General features: G+C 44.2%; 1 protein-coding gene across 10 annotated transcripts in view; it reads right to left on the minus strand.

Annotated features, from left to right (window-relative positions):
- ASAP1 (ArfGAP with SH3 domain, ankyrin repeat and PH domain 1) overlaps window positions 1–17,935 on the minus strand; it is a 340,108-nt gene that overhangs the window by 34,858 nt on the left and 287,315 nt on the right. For 5 of the 10 annotated variants that reach the window (XR_007472790.1, XM_049700765.1, XM_049700759.1 and 2 more), the window contains 10 exons: window positions 17,217–17,265; window positions 14,047–14,210; window positions 12,513–12,646; window positions 10,411–10,502; window positions 4,827–5,013; window positions 4,497–4,582; window positions 3,302–3,417; window positions 3,081–3,148; window positions 1,868–1,951; window positions 1,674–1,787 (listed from right to left, as the gene is read on the minus strand). Coding sequence is in view for 9 of the 10 variants with exons in the window: in XM_049700765.1 (XP_049556722.1) it covers window positions 1,674–1,787; window positions 1,868–1,951; window positions 3,081–3,148; window positions 3,302–3,417; window positions 4,497–4,582; window positions 4,827–5,013; window positions 10,411–10,502; window positions 12,513–12,646; window positions 14,047–14,210; window positions 17,217–17,265 (1,094 nt within the window). In the remaining variant the exon portion in view is untranslated. The remainder of the gene's footprint in view (window positions 1–1,673; window positions 1,788–1,867; window positions 1,952–3,080; window positions 3,149–3,301; window positions 3,418–4,496; window positions 4,583–4,826; window positions 5,014–10,410; window positions 10,503–12,512; window positions 12,647–14,046; window positions 14,211–17,216; window positions 17,266–17,935) is intronic. The other 5 variants (XM_049700768.1, XM_049700764.1, XM_049700760.1 and 2 more) reach the window with 4 other exon arrangements.

Below are 17,935 nucleotides of genomic sequence, written 5' to 3' on the forward strand. Positions count from 1 at the left end.
TCTCTTAAAATGGCGAATGCCATTAGGACCCCTCGGTAGGAGCACCTTTGACTACTCCTTACATCCTGCCTGGGAAAGAGGAACCAGTGGATCCACAGCTGATGAAAAATGCACGCAGGAACCTTCAGAGGTAGCAACCGACAAGGGATTAATCTCCAAAAATACACAAACCGCTCAGGCAGCTCAGTATCAAAAAATGAAACAACCCAATTAAAAAATGGGCAGGAGATCTAAATAGACATTTCTCTAAAGAAGACATACAGATTGCCAATAAACACATGAAAAGATGCTCAACATCACTAATCATTAAAGAAATGCAAATCAAAACTACGAGGTATCACCTCATACCGGTCAGAATGGCCATCATCAAAAAATCCACAAACACTAAATGCTGGAGAGGGTGTGGAGAAAAGGGAACCCTCCTACATTAATGTAAATTGGTACGGCCACTATGGAGAACAGTACGGAGTTTCCTTAGAAAACTTAAAATAGAACTACCATATGACCCAGCAATCCCACTACCAGGCATATACCCAGAGAAAACCGTAATTCAAAATGATACATGCACACCTCAATGTCTACTGCAGCACTATTTACAACAGCCAGGTCATGGAAGCAACCTAAACGTTCACTGACAGAGGAATGGATAAATAAGATGTGGGACATATATACGATGGAATATTACTCAGCCATAAAAAAGAACAAAATAATGCCATTTGCAGCAACATGGATGGACCTAGAGATTATCACACTAAGTGAGTCAGACACAGAAAGACAAATATCATATGATATCACTTATATGTGGAATCTAAAAAAAGGGTACAAATGAACCTTCAGAGGTAATTCAGAACTATCTACGATAAAGTCACACAGAACTGGGTTTAATCCCTGAGACTGTCTTTGCTCGCTGTGAGACTTTAGATACACCACGTGATCTCCCTGTCAGTCTTCTCCTCTGTAAAGTGGGACAATGACAACAACCCAATGGGCTTTTGATAGAGATGACCTGAGGTGACACGTGCTCGCTGCCACCTAGTTCATATTTAAACACTCAATCAGCGACAACTTGTTATTTATTAATTAGCTGTTTTGATGACTAATTTTATGTGTTGACTTGGCTAAGGCTATGGTGCACAGGTGACTGGTCAAACACCAGTCTAGATGTTGCTGTGAAGGTATTTTTTATATGTGGTTCACATTTAGGTTAGATTTTGAGTAACAGGGGTGGGCCTCATGCAGGCAGTCAAAGGGCTTAAGAGCAAAGACTAAGGACCCCCAAAGGAAGAAGGCTTTCTGCCTGAAAACTCAGGACTGCACCCTCAGCTCCTGTGGAGTCCCCAGCCTACTGGCCTGCCCTGGGGATTCTGGCCGGGCCCGCCCCAGGCATGTGAGCCAACTCCTTAAAATGAATTTCTCTCCATCTCTACACCACACACACACCCCACGCAACCCCACACACACCACCCACCCACCCACCCCTACTGGTTGTTTCTCTGGAGAATCCTGACCAATACAGCTATTAAGTGGCACTCAACAACGATCAGAGACTAAACAAAGAAAATGGCCCTGGTGAATCAGGTCATAAGACCAAAATCAATCTCACAAAGAATGGTCTTATCTGTACAGTGGAGAAAACCTGGGAGAAGGGCTAAGGAATCAGAGGCACTACGTACACTCACTTTGTCATCCAGATCATCATCGCTTTCATCCATCTCCTCCTGTCGAAGATTCCACTCATATTCTACGTGGACATGTGGATTGAACTTTCCAGATTTAGCCTGGGAAAGCTGAAAGTAACAGCAGGTGTAACCGCTGTAATTTCATTGCCAGGCACCCGGACATTATATAAACACTGAGCAAATCCCACCTCATTCCTGGTTTCGGATTCATCACCAGTAGCTGCACTGCAGGCAAAACTCTGATTATACAAACGGGACTGCCACAGGACAGACTGAAGAGGAATTGCAAAGAATTACGGGTGGAGCCTTTTTAATTCTGGTAACGTGACTTCTCTCCAAAATTAAAAGCTTTCTCAATATTATTAAAATGAGCCTCAAAACTGCAAATTCCCGCTGGAAGGCAAAATCAGAGTCACTGAAGTGCGACAGGTAGGCCGGCAGGCCTTTAAACTCAGACAGTCCTGGTTCCACCCATGGCCCACTTTCTTAGTCATAAAATGGGGCAAGGGTATCTCCAACGTCCCCAAAGCATTCTTGTAAAAATAAAGACGTACAACTGCTGGGCCTGGGTGGGTACTTGGCACTTAGCAGGAACTCAAGGGAATGTAACTTATCTTTTCTATCTTATCTTTCCCTGTGGTTAAGAGAATCATGCTCTACGCAAAGGCCCAGAGGTATAAGCAAGAACTAGTGGGACTGGAGGTGAGTGTGTACACAGGATGCAGGGGAGGGGAGGGAGGGCACTGGACATTCTGAAAACCATTACACTCTGAACTTTGCTTGCCCAGTTTTTGGAACCAGCTTCCCAAGTAATTCTTTCCAAAAAAAATTATTTTTGTTTTTTGGCTGCACCACACGGCTTGCAGGATCTTAGTTCCCCGACCTTAGTTCCAGGGATTGAACCCAGGAACTGCAGAGTTTTACCCACTGGACCGCCAGGGAATTCCCCAAATAATTCTTTACTGTTAAGCTACAGAGAAAGACTAATGTCTGGCAAACAAAAAAAGCAGCACCTTGGGACTTCCCTGGTGGTCGAGTGGCTAAGACTCTGTGCTTCCAGTGCCGGGGGCTCAGGTTCGATCCCTGGTCAGGGAAGTAAGATCCTGCCCCCGCCTGCCGTGTGGCACGGCCAAAAAAAAAAAAAAAAAAGCAGTTTGTCTGGTAATAAGCCCTCTCAAATGCCTTTTAGCTGCTACACCATAACTGTACTCAAAAGACATGGATGACAAATTTATCATTTTACCATTTTTTCAAATGTAGCCTGAGTGCTTATCTAGATTTCTTTAGCCAATGTTCAAAAAAAAAAAAAAAAGAGAGAGAGAAAGAATCTGCTTCTCTCACTCCAGTCGTGGTTTCAGAGAGTACCCTTTCAGGGCAGTTGGGCTGACCCACTCCGCTTACCAGATCTTCACACTGGGTGGCCTTCAGTCTCTTTGCTATGTCCAGGGCAGTCTCTCCAGCCTGGTTAGCTAAAACAGGTGGAATACAGTTGCATGATTATCTAAGATACATCTTGAAAAGGCAAAGAACAATACTCAGATGACAATGGAACAGGCATGTCTAGGTTTCAGCCAACTGAACGCTCTCACCGCGGTTATTAAGAGACGCTTGGCCACACTTACCGACATCCACGGTGGGCTTGCTCCTGAGAAGCAGCTTCAAACACTCAGGTTTACCATACATGCTACAGTAGTGCAGAGCCGTGTTCCCCAGGGCCGTCTGCTTATCCAGGTTCCCACTGAAAAATGAAAGTATCAGAAAAAAATGACTTGCTCTATAACTTAAAACTATAGATGAACCACTTTTTCCCATGCTAACAACTGAGTCAAATTTGCGACCTACTTCTTATAAGCAGGGAAGATGATGATGTTTCTAACATGACACTTCCATTTATAAGCAACATAATGACAATAACAGCCAGCATTTATTGAGTGCCTACTGTGTACGGGACAGACACACGTCTCCTACGTGTATTAGCTCATTTAGTCTTCACAACCACCTGATGGGGTAGGTATACTATAACCCTTATTTTTTAGATGAAAACAGAGAGGATGAAGTGCTTGTTTGCGAGATTATCGAGACACAGTTGATGGAGCAGGGATTTGAACACAGGCAGTGTGTCTCTGGAGCCAATGGTCTTAACCACTACGCAGAACCACCTCTATGGAAGAGGCTGGGCGTTTGTACAATCTGGCTTGTGTCCAGGCACCGTATCGTATGTGAGTTCAAATCCCCGCACTATTTTAATCGCTCTCCTTTGGATAAGCTCTAGTTCCTCCTCCTAATCTGTAGCTTACAGAACTACCCAACAAAGAATCCAGCAAGTCTAAACCTGCTGTGTTCAGTATTACTCTCCTATTAGTATATCCTAAACTTGAATTAGCAATTGGGTCAGCCACACATACTGATCTCTTACCATGAACTTATAAACAATGAAAACTCACAGACCTGTTACCTTGTGCTGTTAAGTGTCCTCTCTTTCAACCTCCCTTAATGCATCAGGTTTTGGACCCAGAGATAGGATTTTACATTTATCTAGGCCAAGGGTTGGCAAACTACAGCCCACAGGCCATATCTGGCCCCCTGCTTGTTTTTGTAAATACAGCTTTACTGGAACATGGCCATGCTCACTTGTTTACATACTGATTGTGGCAGTTTTCACACTATGAGGACAATGCTGAATGGCTTTGACAGACACCTCATGGCCCGCAAAGCCTGTAACAGGGTCTGGCTCTTTGCTGAGTCCTGAGGTAGGCCGCCAATTGGGCTGGTTCGCGTTAACTCACAAGGCATATCCAGAGAAAACAAAAACCGTACCAGTTTTGTACAAGGAAGTCAACCAAGTGGAGAGATGTCTGGTCTGCAGTTCGGACTGCAAGATGAAGGGCTGTCTCCCCGAGCTCCTGAAAGGAAAGGAGAAGTATAAATAGGGTGGTCAGAGGTCCTAGTTTGCCTAGACAGGCTTCGTTTAAGTCAGCTGCCCCAAAGTAATTATTAATAGCAGCCCCTTTCACTCTCAAATTGTCCGGATTCAGACACGATCACTTAATGTATAACAGTCTCATTCTGTGGTGTTACAATAAAACGTGTCATCTTTTAAACTGATTTCCCGCGTCCCTCTTCATCCTGATTTCAGTGAAGCTGTACCTGTCCGGGTTCCAGCAGCGGTTCCATTAGCTCTACCCCCTCTGCATAGACTTGAATTAGTGCAAGTAAATCCCTGGATTTGATGGCCTCAAGCAATTCGTTCAGTTTAGCTGACGAAGATGAACAGGTCTTCCGTGAAAATCTATGATCTACATACTTTGCAGTGATATATTCCTTCCGTACAGTCCTAAAATAGAGCAAAGCAAAATGAACTAAGACTTTATTTCCCAAGAGCTAAGAAAGATTTACATTTTCTGACAAACAGTTCTCTCTGAGAAGAGTCATTTTATGTTATTTATTTATTTATTTTTGGCTGCGTTGGGTCTTTGTTGCTGTGTGCGGGCTTTCTCTAGTTGTGGCGAGCAGGGGCTACTCTTCGTTGTGGTGCACGGGCTTCTCATTGCAGTGGCTTCTCTTGCTGCGGAGCACGGGCTCTAGGCGTGCGGGCTTCACTAGTTGTGGCACGCGGGCTCAGCAGTTGTGGCTTGTGGGCACTAGAGCACAGGCTCAGTAGTTGTGGTGCACGGGCTTAAGTTGCTCCGCGGCATGTGGGATCTTCCCGGACCAGGACTCGAACCCGTGTCCCCTGAACTGGCAGGCAGATTATTAACCACTGCGCCACCAGGGAAGTCCTAAGAAGAGTTATTTTAATTAAGATACACTTCCCTTCAACGTTCTAGCAAACAGGTTTAGACCAAGTTTATTCTAGCAAAGACAGAATGAAGACACTGACAGGAAACTGAGGCTCAGCACAGCTGTCGTTGAAGGTCCAGAAGGACACAGACGGTGGTCTTTCCTGCCGTGGATGACATGCCCAAAGCCCAAGTGGGCCTGGTGCATTTCTCCTTCTCTTCAGGACCTACCCCCTCTCCACTTCAGTTCAAGTGTTTCTGACCCCACCTCCCAGCTGCAGGGGTGAGCCTATGACCTCAGTGGCCTGATGGTCAACTTTGGGGAAAGGCTGAAATGGACGCTGGCTCAGAGGAAAGGAGAGACAAGAGTCAGGAGAGTGAGCTAAGGTCCAGATGATACTGTCTGACATCCTGGGTCCAGCTGTACCCGAACTCACCCGTTACATGAGCCAATTAATAAAAAGACAATGAATGGATTTTGGGTTCAAATCCTAGTCCTACAGCAAAGCAGCTGTGCAACGTTAGGTAAACTACTTAATCTTTATGACCTTCAGTATTTTTTTTTTTCATTTGAAATTGGGGACCATAACTCATTGGTATATTTTGAATTAAAGAATATACAGCCGCTAATAGGCGCTTTCCTCTTTCCAGGAGGGCTCTAATTCACGGGACACAAAATTTCTTGCTCAGAAATAGTCACTCCATGTGTGGTAGCTGTTACTGTTTCCCACATCCCACAGCCTGGAAACACTGTTTAAAATAGCGCTGATGCTTTTTTCTTTCATTCTGGGTTGGCAGCAGAGAGTTGGGCTGGTTGACGGTGGCACAGAGCCTGTGGTGAGTTGCAGATTCTGCTCCGGGAACCAAGATGGTACACTCAAGAGTGTCCTTTATGCTTAGGTCAGAGTCCTCCTAGAATGGCCATAACCTGATGAATTGGAAGACTTCCAGATACCTGAAAGGACGGCCTAAGCCTGGCTTCTGAGACTTGCTGTGTGTGACTTACATCAAGTTTGAAAGGCAGCTACTGTGTGGTGGATGGAACACCAGACTTAAGAACTAGATGGCTTAATGCAAGTCTGATACCACTTGCTACCTCCGTGACCCTGGGTAAATCAAGTTCTCGCTCTGCCTCAGTTTCCTCACCTGTGAAGTATTAGCAATCATACCTGCCTTACTTACTACCTTCCAGGTATGGAACAAAGAATGATGCACGGCTATGGGTTCACTTCTAAGCTTCCTTTCTACTCTTATCCAAGGCGGGTAGGGCTAGGATCCCTGGCAGGGAGGGAGACCTAAACTGCAGCGAGCTCTGCAGGCGGGCTCCTGTGGCTGGAAGCATCACGCAGATGCTACCTGATAATCCAGCAGAGAAGATGCAGAGGGCACTGAGGTATTGGCCCCAGGTCACCTAGAAGACCACCTCCAGCCCTGGCTCTGCAATTCTGTGGCTACAGCAAGTGTCTGAGCTCTCACTCGGCAGGATGTGTTTAACCCTTTCTGGGTACTCAGAGTTATCTCTATCTAGTCACATTTAGTCCCCCGGCAATGGAAGGCTTTCTGGCATGGGGCACTAGGGAGAGTGGGAAACAGACTTGTCTGAAAGTCTGGATGACAAGAGTTCTAGATGAAAGACAACTTTCTCCTTCTGTCCCCCACCAAACCCGGTCCTTCCTACCTACCCTGGCTCAGATAACGGTACTGGCCATTCACCTAGATGCTCAGGCCAAAAACCGTGGGCGTCATCTGGACAATTCCCTTAAACACCCCATATTTAAACTGATGAGCAACTCCCGGTGGTTCTCCCTTCAAAATACATTGAGAACTGAATCGAACTACTTTCCACCACCTCCGCCACTACCACCTTAGTCCAATTTATCTTTATTTCTCAGTGGATCTGGTATAAATTTCTCTTCAGTCTGTCCCCACCACCCCCTATAGTCTGTCCTTCACTCATCAGCCACAGCTGGGTTTCTCAACCTCCGTCCTACTGACATTTTGCCTGGATAACCCTTTGTTACGACGGCAACCCCATGCTTTGTAGGCTGTTCGGCAGCATCCCGGGCTTCTATCCTCTGGATGCCAGCAGTACCTGCCCAAGTCACGATGTAATGTGTCCAGACACTGCCAAGTGTCCTCTGGGGGCAAAGCTGCCCCAGTTGAGCATCACTGAACCACAAGGATCCATTTAAAACATAACTTATCATGTCACTCCCTTTGTTTGACAACTTCCGATCACACTTAGAATAATAATATCCGAAACCATTCCACGACCTGCAGAACCCTACGTGTCTGGCCCCATCTCTGTGGCATCTCCCAGCACTCTCCTGGCTCAGTGTCCTGCAGCCTCACCTGCCTTCTTGTTGTCACGTGAACACGCCAAGCCTGTCCCCCTTCAGGGCAGCAACACTTACTGTCCACCTGCCTGGCCTGCTTGCTCGCACCTGTCCGTCATACCCTCTAGTTCTCAACTCAAATGTCGGGTCCTCAGATGCTCCCTGACCCCCTACACGTCAACTCCTCACCCTGTTATGTCTTCCTGCTGACACCAACTACCATGTGAACTTAGGTTATTTACTTTCTCATTCCCTGTGTTTTCCTCACCCCAGTGAGAATGTAAGCAGGACAGGAGCTGCCTTGTTCACTACTGACTGTATCTTCAGCACTTAAAAGTGTGCCTGGAACACAGAAGTTGCTTAATTAAATATGTGAGTGATTTAATCATGTTACAGGAGATTCACTCCATTCCTCTCGGTTGTGCCCAAATGAGAGAATAACAACAATAATGATGACAGCAGCAGTAAATACTCACTATATGCCCACAGCTGCTCTAAGCTCTTCTCATTAGTCCTCCCCACGCCCTAGGGGGTTGACACACTTTGCAGATGAGGAAACTGAGGCTCAGACAGTCAAAGCTACTTGCCCAAGATCCCAGGTTAGGAAGTGGATCCGAACTCCCGGAGTCTGGCAACAGCGGCTGCGTTAGAGATTTGGAGAATCATGAGCTCTTTGAAGGGGAGGGCCTGACGGAGGCCACAGAGCTGACGGGGCGCAGCGCTGACGCTGTCTCCCACGTGAAAAGCAGGAAACAAAACCCCATGTTGTTATGAGATTTATCCTAAAGAAATGCCTTCGAGGTCTGGGTCATGTAAACACTTCAAAAACACTGGTGTGGGCAAGACTGGGCCGTGTGTGCTCGAGCACTCACTGTTACCACATCTGTGAAGTAACCCACGGATCACATTTGTCTGCAGTTGTTTTATGATCAAACTAGCTTCGGAAAGCCCTAGTTCTCAGTGTAATTTGAGCTCATTAGTGTGAAAAAGACATCCAAGCAGTGTTTGTGCTAGGACGATGCTTGAAGGTTGCTGTTAAGCCAGACGCTCCCCCAGATTAGCTTAGGGTATTATATTCAATATAGGCCCCCAACATCCCTAACTTTTCTTCTGTGACACTTACCACAACTACGACTAAATGATTCGCTGTTTAGTTTCTTGGTTAACACCTAGCTTCCTCGCTAGGCTCTAGGTGTCACGAAGACAGGGTTTATATCTAGTTTGTGTTTTGACGTTTCCCCAGCATCTGACATAACATGAGGCACAGACTAAACGTACAATATGCATTTGTCTAATTCAAGAAAAGACAAATGCCAAGAGGCCTCTGGGAGATCGAATTTCGAGATTTCAGGATGAAGAAAACATGTTCCTCGAATGTGCCCCATAAGGTGCTTTGCTTTGAATAACCAACCACCCAGGAGAGGCTGCAAAACATTCAGGCTGGCGTCTACTTCGCAAAGGCTTCCCTGATCGCTCGAGTCGGAATTAAATCTCTTTTCTCCTAGTTATCCACAGGATTTAAAAGTTTAAAGTGTAAATTCAATGTAAACCTTTTTGAATATGCTTAAAGATTCCCATGACTCAACAATAAAAATGATATCAGAAAGTGCTTACTGAGGGGGTCCTACGCCCACCCCGGAGGAAGCGCTTTTATTAGTTTCCTGGGTATCTGTCAGTATTTCTTCAAGCAAACCCAAGTTTAAATAAATACATATGTTCATGTGTGTCCTTCACCGTCTAAATCTATTTGGTGTCTGAGTCCAGATGATGAGTAGCGTGAGTTCACAGGGAGCGATTCATCAGTAGAAGTACCCAAAATCTGGCTCCTGAGTTTGGACAGGGTGCCTGGGTCGGGGGTGCGGGGGCCTCTGTGCACTTGTTCCCACGCCCTCCACCCTTCCCTGCCCCAAAGGCAGCGTGCCGTGAACACTGCACTCACTGCACCTGATGTTTTCACTTGACAGTCATCCTGGAGATCATCCCAGATCAGGACAGAAGAAGCTTCCTATTCCTTTTTACATCTGCAAGAGGTTCCGCTGTGTGGTCATACCACAGAATATTTCATCCTGTATCTACAGGTAGACACTTGCTTTGTTCCTAATCCTTTTCCATTACAGAACAGGAAGAACTTCCCAGAAGTGCCGTTGCTGCGTCAGGGTAATAAATAAATCTATAATCGTGATGAAAATGGCTAATTTGTCCCTTATGGATGGTGTACCATTTGTACTCCCACCAACAACACAGGAGAGGAGATGTCTGCTTCCCCACAGTCTGCCTGAGTGGGCTGTTAAGCGTCTGGCTTTTCGCAAATCTGACAGGAATCTCCCGTTGCTTTTGTATGTCTCTTATTTATCACAACATGTGAGGATTAAGAGATAATTGTCCTTACGAAGATTTATCCTCCACAGAGCAGCTGCAACTACCTAGGGAAAGGTGATGATGAAAATAATCGGGTCATTCCAGAAATATGTCTCAGACACTTTACTTTTCTCTGCTTTTTTCTCATAATGAAATTTCCTCTGGGGAAAAAAAATACTACAACCACTGAGAAGTTTTGGGGAGAGTAGAAGAACAATTACAGAACAATAAAGAATTCATTGTATTAGAAGTACTTACATATCACTTGAAGGGGTGGGTTTTGGTGAGGGGCTGGGTAAATTTGCTTCCATAATATCATTAAAACTATTGTTTCCTACATTCTTGGCCAGCTGTAACATAAACAAAACACAATATAGCAAACTCCTTACTACTAGTTTAAAAGTTTCCTATTATTTGCTTTTGAGATTTCTGAATACGTATTTTCCCTCATTTGACTCAACATACAAACTGCCCATCCACCTGGTCAACAGACAACTTACGGAGCACGTACTCTGCGCCAGGCACTGAACTTCTGAGCACCGGAAATACAGAGATGGGTAAACCATGTTCCCTGCTATAGGAGCTAATGGACTAGTGGAACCATAGATAAGAAAACTAATCATTTTCACAAACATAATGTGATAAACGTTAGACTAGAATAGGATGTGGTCCTACACACACACACGCACACACGCACACACGCACACACTATATGAGATTAGACAGAGCAGATTCCAAATATGAATCTAGGTTAAATGCTTAATGGACAGCAATAGCTTTTCAATTACCATCACAACTCATTTCTAGATAAAGCAGATTTACTGTTATTGAACAGAAAAGGATGTAGGATTCCTTTATATTTGGGGTACCAATTAAGATGCTGTAGGATTCCTTTATATTTGGGGTACCAATTAAGATGCTGCAGGATTCCTTTATATTTGGGGTACCAATTAAGATGCTGTAGGATTCCTTTATATTTGGGGTACCAATTAAGATGCTGCAGGATTCCTTTATATTTGGGGTACCAATTAAGATGCTGCAGGATTCCTTTATATTTGGGGTACCAATTAAGATGCTGCAGGATTCCTTTATATTTGGGGTACCAATTAAGATGCTGCAGGATTCCTTTATATTTGGGGCACCAATTAAGATCCTGCAGGCGATTAATGAAGAGGCCCCAGGAACCATTTTGCTTCTGGGTTCAAGACCCTTCCAAGAAAATTTGTCCTGAAAGGCTTTTGGTCATTGAGATAATTTGGGGATTGATGTGAAGTTTAGGAAACACTCATGTGATCAGGTCTCTTGGATTTATCACATAGTTAAGTGTTTACGATGGACTGACACCATTTTCATACTAAAGAAGAACGTTACAGGTATTAGGTCTGAGCCTTTTCTCGATGACCCTGAAGGGAATAGGGAGCCGCGTATCAGGAGGATACTTCCTAAATCAAGGGGCTCATGCAACACAAGACAGACCACCATTGCTTAATGGGTGCTCAGATGACAAAGGCTGCTGGCTGGGTGACTACCTGCCCTGACTCTGGGGTACTTTGCTCCTGGCAAGGCTAGTGATAAGCTAGGCTTTCAGATTTTTTGAGCCCCAGGCACACTCAGGTCCTGATCAAGAGCCTCCTGTGTGAGGAGAAGCCCTACTTTACTTCGAACCCTTTCACCCTTAGTAGAAGGACTCTCTCACAGGCACCAGGGTTCCAGTTATGCAAGACAGGACTGATGGCCACAAGGTATTATAGGAGATGCCATAAGTAGGCCTTTCCTTCCTTCATTTGGTGAACTGTGGGACCACTTTAACTTGGACCTGATGAGGGTCCCCTTTCCATATTATAAAGCTATACACCATAACGGCACACAATTTTTTCCCTGACTACCTAAAGAAGTTGTGGGTTAAGGAGTGGCTGGTTTATGACAGTAGCTAACAGGCCACGCTCAATTCATGTGTACTTTTACAAACTTACAAACAGTAAAAATAGAGAAAAACTCTTTGGTCATTATCTTTAATAACATAAGCCACTAGATAAAGTGAACATGCGAGTTCAACATCTAACTCCCTTTACTGCTATGACAGTGAATCATATAAAAACTATTCCAAAAGAAGAAAAGCAGCTTTGAAAAAGCCTATCCTAGAAGAAAAGAGCCATTCAGTGGAGCTAATTATAGAAATGTATGATTCGCCAGTTCTTCAATCAGGAAGTAGAAACAGTCAATGTTACATACCACAAAATTTACATTTTAAATACCTATTTAAATTCACTAAATTCAGGAACTAGAATTCTTTGTACTCAGCAGAAACAAAAACCCCCAAAGCAATATACTAAATATATTCATGACAGGTCACTACTTACCAAGAGTTCAGAAGTTCCTAATTTGTCTAGTTCCAAAGACTGAATGCGGGAAATATGAACCCCCATTTCCCTATGGATGCCGGAACATTCTATGCAGGTCAAAATCCCCAAGTTGGTTGAAAGCCAGGTGGGTTCTGTGGAAAGGATTTTGAAGACAAGATATCTAATTTTTAGTGTGCCAACTACAGAGGAAGCTAAAACAGTAGTAAAATTTGTTAAAAACTATAAGGGAAAAATTTAAATGGAAGAAATGGATGCTTGCAGTTTAGCCTAGGGGCTGTTATAAAAACTAATAGCTTGTTAGAGAGCAAATTTTAAGACAAATTTTAAAACTATCCCTTCAATACTGAATTGAAAATAAAATTCAGTGCTTTATTTTTGTGAAAATGTGAGAAAGACTTTGCCCAGGAGGCCGAGGAAACATCCTGACAGTGATAGATTAAAGGCCTTCTAAGTACAGCTCACAAGGGACTGGGTTCTACAGCCATCGTTAACCTCCACGCTAAAACCCAACTTAACCCGTCATCCTGGTTATGGCTTCTGCACAAGCACCTCTTGGTAATAAGATAGCTTTTTCTACAACCCCCAAGGGCCCCAGAGCAGAGCCTCCTCTGCCGTACCCTGACACTGTGTCAGTCACTATCACACACGTACTCAAAAGCAGAAGATGTGAGACTTGCCTCTGAGGTGCTTATGGCCTGTTGTATACAGGAGCCCATCTGCACTAGTAAAACAATTAAAAAGGAGATCATAATGCTTAAGGATAGGTTTGCATGACATTTTGACCACTACTAGATGTGTGACCTCAGGCAAGTCAATCCACTGCTCTGATTCCCCCAGTTTTCTCGTCTGTGAAATGGGGATAATTTTAGTTATCTTGCTCAGAGAGTCTGTGAGGATTCAGTACGTAAAGACCAGCAAAACAAATATCACAATCCTTATTATAACGTAAGCATTCGATCAATGTTAGCTACTGTCAATACCTAAGTAACACAGATGCCATTTGAGAACAGAAATTTGGAGCAAGGGGACACCAGTGTGATACAGAGGCTGGGGAGGTTTTACTGAACGGAAGGAAAGGTACCGTGTGCCAGCCAGTGTCATATACGCCATTTCACTACGCCCTCATAACAGCTGAGGTTTGTTATTCCACTTTCAGGATGAGGAAACTGAAGATCAGAATAGGAAAGGGACTTAGTATGAGGTCGCCCAGGCTCTGAGAAGCGGGCGGGTGATTCCAAACCAGGATGATGGACTCCGTGTCCAGTGCTCTCCCCTTACTGTCCATTTAACTGGACCTTACGGGAAAGGTGGCATTTTGGCAGGTGGCATTTAGGGAGAGCAGGTGAGAGCTTCCCAGGTAGAGCAAACAGCAGGGGTGAAAGCACTCAGAGGTGGGACAATTCACCCACCTCTAGGGCATACATGTGTCTGTGTCCACAAGGAGATTAAGGCATTTTAATAACCTGCTTATTTATATGCTACAGGAAGAGAAGGGATGTTTAACAAGCGGCTCAATTCTGGGGGCAAATACCTGACGAGCCGCAGTCGCAGCAGACATCATTGCCTGGGAGCCGCTGGACGTCCTCAATGATGGCTTTCGTCAGGTCCTCCAGGCTGTTCTCCCCCGTGCTCTGCTCTCCACGGAAGGCCATGGTGAGGGCCTCTTCTTTGCTGTTCGTCAGCACTGATATCCACCTGTTGTCAGAAACAGGAGGAGGAGACATAAGAGCCTGGTTGGCCATTGCATTCTCCTTCCCCTGCAAAAGAATCTGTTTTCATGCAGAACTGGCAAAAGAGACCTCCCCATAGCAATACAAAGAATGGAAAACAACACACAGGAGAGAGCTAGCGAGATGAGAGGAACAGATGAGAGGGTATCAATGACCAAGGGCTTGCGTGAACACATAGGCGCCTGCGTTTCCACGGAGACAGAATATAAAGGGAACGTCAGAACGAAGAGGACTCAGAGTGGGACCAGCCTAGTGCAAGGATGAGAAAGAACAGGTGAGAAAGGAATAGGAGGCAGGAAAGGGAATTTAGCAAAAGGCATTGTTTCCTGGGAGTCCATGTCAGCGGGGGCACTTAAAAGTGAAAGTGAAGGGGTATTTCATTTTCCATGAAGATTCATGCTTATGAAAAAGGTACATTAACAATGGAAACACATGATGTTTATTTTATGAAATGAAAAGTGCAGGCTATTAAAATATATGTACAGCATGACCACAATATGTACCCAACAAAATAACCCTTTGCTACTAATCTATGCGTAAAACAACCTAAATACCCAATAACAGGGGTTGATTAGCAAAGCCTGAAATAACCACAAAGTGGACTAGTTAACCAGGTATTGAAATTTAAGTTTCCAACTAATTTTTGGATGACTTTGGGGAAATGATCACAATATAATGTTTTGTGAAATAAAAAGGAAAAAAACTGTCATATGACATAATCTCAAATTTAAATGTATTTGTGAATTATATATTTTGTTTGGGGAAAAAAGGGATAGAAAGAAACTCACCAAAATACCGGTTGTCTCTGAGTGATTTTTTGCAGAAAAAAACAGATGGAACGCTTGACTCTATTTTTCTGTAATTGTTTGAATCTATAATGAGTTGTATTACTTTCACGAATGAGGAACCAAAGCCAAATTAACTTTTTAAGAAGAAAATCAACAAAAACATGAGAACAAACAGTGGTTTAGAAATGTTTTTCATTTCATTTGAATAAGTGATAGAGACAGCAATGAGGATTAAAAACCAAAGCAGAGTATTAATACCTGGAATAGGTGAACTGCAAGTCATACCTTTGACTCTAGGTGGCGCTCACCCTCACTGTTGTGAGAAAAAGGATCGCACAGCTTAGCTTTTCTGCTATGAAGCAGAAAACCCAACAACTGTTCAGGAATGGAGAGGATGGGGTGGGCATTTAATACCTTTTAAGTTAAATAATATTTTCTTCTATCATTAGTCTCAAGTTATAAACTAGAAATTGTTCTCTTAAAAACAAGTCAAGAATCTGGGTTCCACAGGGCAGATCACTGTGCACTTAACAGCAGCAGCACTGATGATGCTGGAGTTTTCACTTGACTGCAGAAGCCTCTATTTTGCTTTCCTTCGGCATCCTGAGATTTTGGCTATCTGATATTACCAGTATCTACTATGTGCCACATACTTATAATTTCTGAAATATAATCCTCCAACAAGCCTCTGAGTTAGGGTTTACAAATGCTTTAAAGAAACAGAAGCCTAGAGAGATTCAGTGACTTGCCCAAGGCCCTAGAGTGGGACTGGTGTCAGACTGGGAAAAGGAAACAGTTCTGTTAACACCCTTTTTTCAGGGTTCCTTCTCTTATGCCACATTTGCCTCTTTATTTGAAAACTCCTGACAAAGAAATTAAAAACGTTTGCCACGATAATCTGAAAATACATATTTAAAGGACAATTCATTTTCTGGAGGAATAATTCAAATTTGGTGAAATGGCTACATTTCAAAAGGGTCAAGAATTAAAGCAACTATTTCTGACAATTCTTCAAAAAACTTTAAAATTATTTTAAAGTAACAGGCATACAAAAAAAGTATTAAGAAACAAAATAGTGCATAACGGTGTTTTAATACTTTAAAAGTCACTTTGAGTTTACAGGAGTAAAAAAAAAAACAACGGGCACTGTATGAGAAGCTTTACACATTTGACCTCAAGTCTCAAAATCCTTCAAGCGAGGGCTAGAACCCATCTTACTGACAAGAAGGCCGAGGTGGGACGATCTTTTCAAGGTCACAAAGTCACTACCAGGCAGATTCTGGACTAGAGTCAAGTCTGCCTGCCTTTAAACACGCAGCTGCTCTTCTGTTGTACCTGCCTCCTTCCACAGTGAGATGAGAAAGGATTTCTCTGTTCAATTCACTGGACACTTTCACATGAGAAAACAACTCAATGAGGCAGTGAAAATTCCTCCCTGTAACTTGGAGGAAAATAAACATCTTTCTGTGCAGGATGCCAGGACGTCTTCATGAAAACCAAGTCCTCCCCTCCCATCACTACCACCAGCACCCAGAGAAGGCAAAAGGTATGAATTACTTGAACACTGAATAAACCCCTCCCAAGTGCAGATGATGGGATTAGAAATGAAGAAGGCACAGTCCTTGTCCTCAAGAAGCTCTAGGTGGGCTTCCCTGGTGGCGCAGTGATTGAGAGTCCGCCTGCCGATGCAGGGGACACGGGTTCGTGCCCTGGTCTGGGAGGATCCCACATGCCACGGAGTGGCTGGGCCCGTGAGCCATGGCCGCTGAGCCTGCGCGTCTGGAGCCTGTGCTCCGCAACGCGAGAGGCCACAGCAGTGAGAGGCCCGCGTACCGCAAAAAAAAAAAAAAAAAAAAAAAAGATATAAAAAAAGAAGCTCTAGGTCTCCAGAGGGCTTGGGCTGAGCCAGGGGATCCAGAGGGGTGTGAAGTGGGTGCGGGGCAGGAGGGAGGGAGCAAAACCCCCAGGGCGGTGTGGCTTGAGCAGAACCTTGCAGGGGGCACCTGAGTTTACTGAGCACCCTAGACAGAGAGGAGAGACACATGTGAAGGCCCAGAGGTGAGAAATAACCACCAGGATTCTCAGTAAAAAAAAAAAAAGAAAGAAAACTTAAAGGTATACTGTACAGGACGGAGATGCTTTTTCAATGTAAGGCATCGTGCCGTTATTTCAGAACTACTTACGCTACATAATCCTGCTCATCTTCTGCCTGAAAGTGATACGTCCTATTATCTAAAATACAAAAAAAGAGAAAAAAGCAAAACCTTAGAAAGCAGAATACCTTAGGTATTAATGCAAATTTTGAAAGTTCCTGGGGAGTGGGGAACACATTAAAAGCAGGATTTTAATATAATTTTATTTTTGCAACATTTTGTTTTAGCAGTTACACGATTCACTTTGTCAATATAATTCTTCTGAAGGACAACAAGAATACAACAAAATAACTGCGAACACCACGTGAATGCCTAGCACTTCTTTTGAAAAACAAGTGGGAAGGGGGACGGGTCCCTACCTGGTCAAGTGGATCTCGGTGACAAATTGGAGAGTGCTACCTGCGAACTCAGTATTCTACTTTTCCTTTTCAGTTTGCCTCTCACTGGCTTTCCTTTTTAAAAAACTCCTTTCCAGAAATGATAAGTAACTCACAGGGCAGCCCTGACAAGCAGGCACATCGTGCCCCAGGCTCCTCTCTGGTTGAATCAGGCTGCAGGGAAGAAGGGCTCAAGCCTTGCTGGAGGATCGTCCTCAAGCTGCGACTCAGGTAAGGAGAGGGCAGCTTAGCTTGGATACTTTGGGCAGGTGTATATGAGGGAAGCTCTTCCTTAAAATGTGGGATCTGCTAGAATGTTTCTACATACTGAGGTTGAACTACCACTGACTTACCACCTTTACTTACGAGCCC

Source organism: Orcinus orca, chromosome 17 (assembly GCF_937001465.1).
Source record: "Orcinus orca chromosome 17, mOrcOrc1.1, whole genome shotgun sequence".
NCBI classification, from domain to species: domain Eukaryota; kingdom Metazoa; phylum Chordata; class Mammalia; order Artiodactyla; family Delphinidae; genus Orcinus; species Orcinus orca.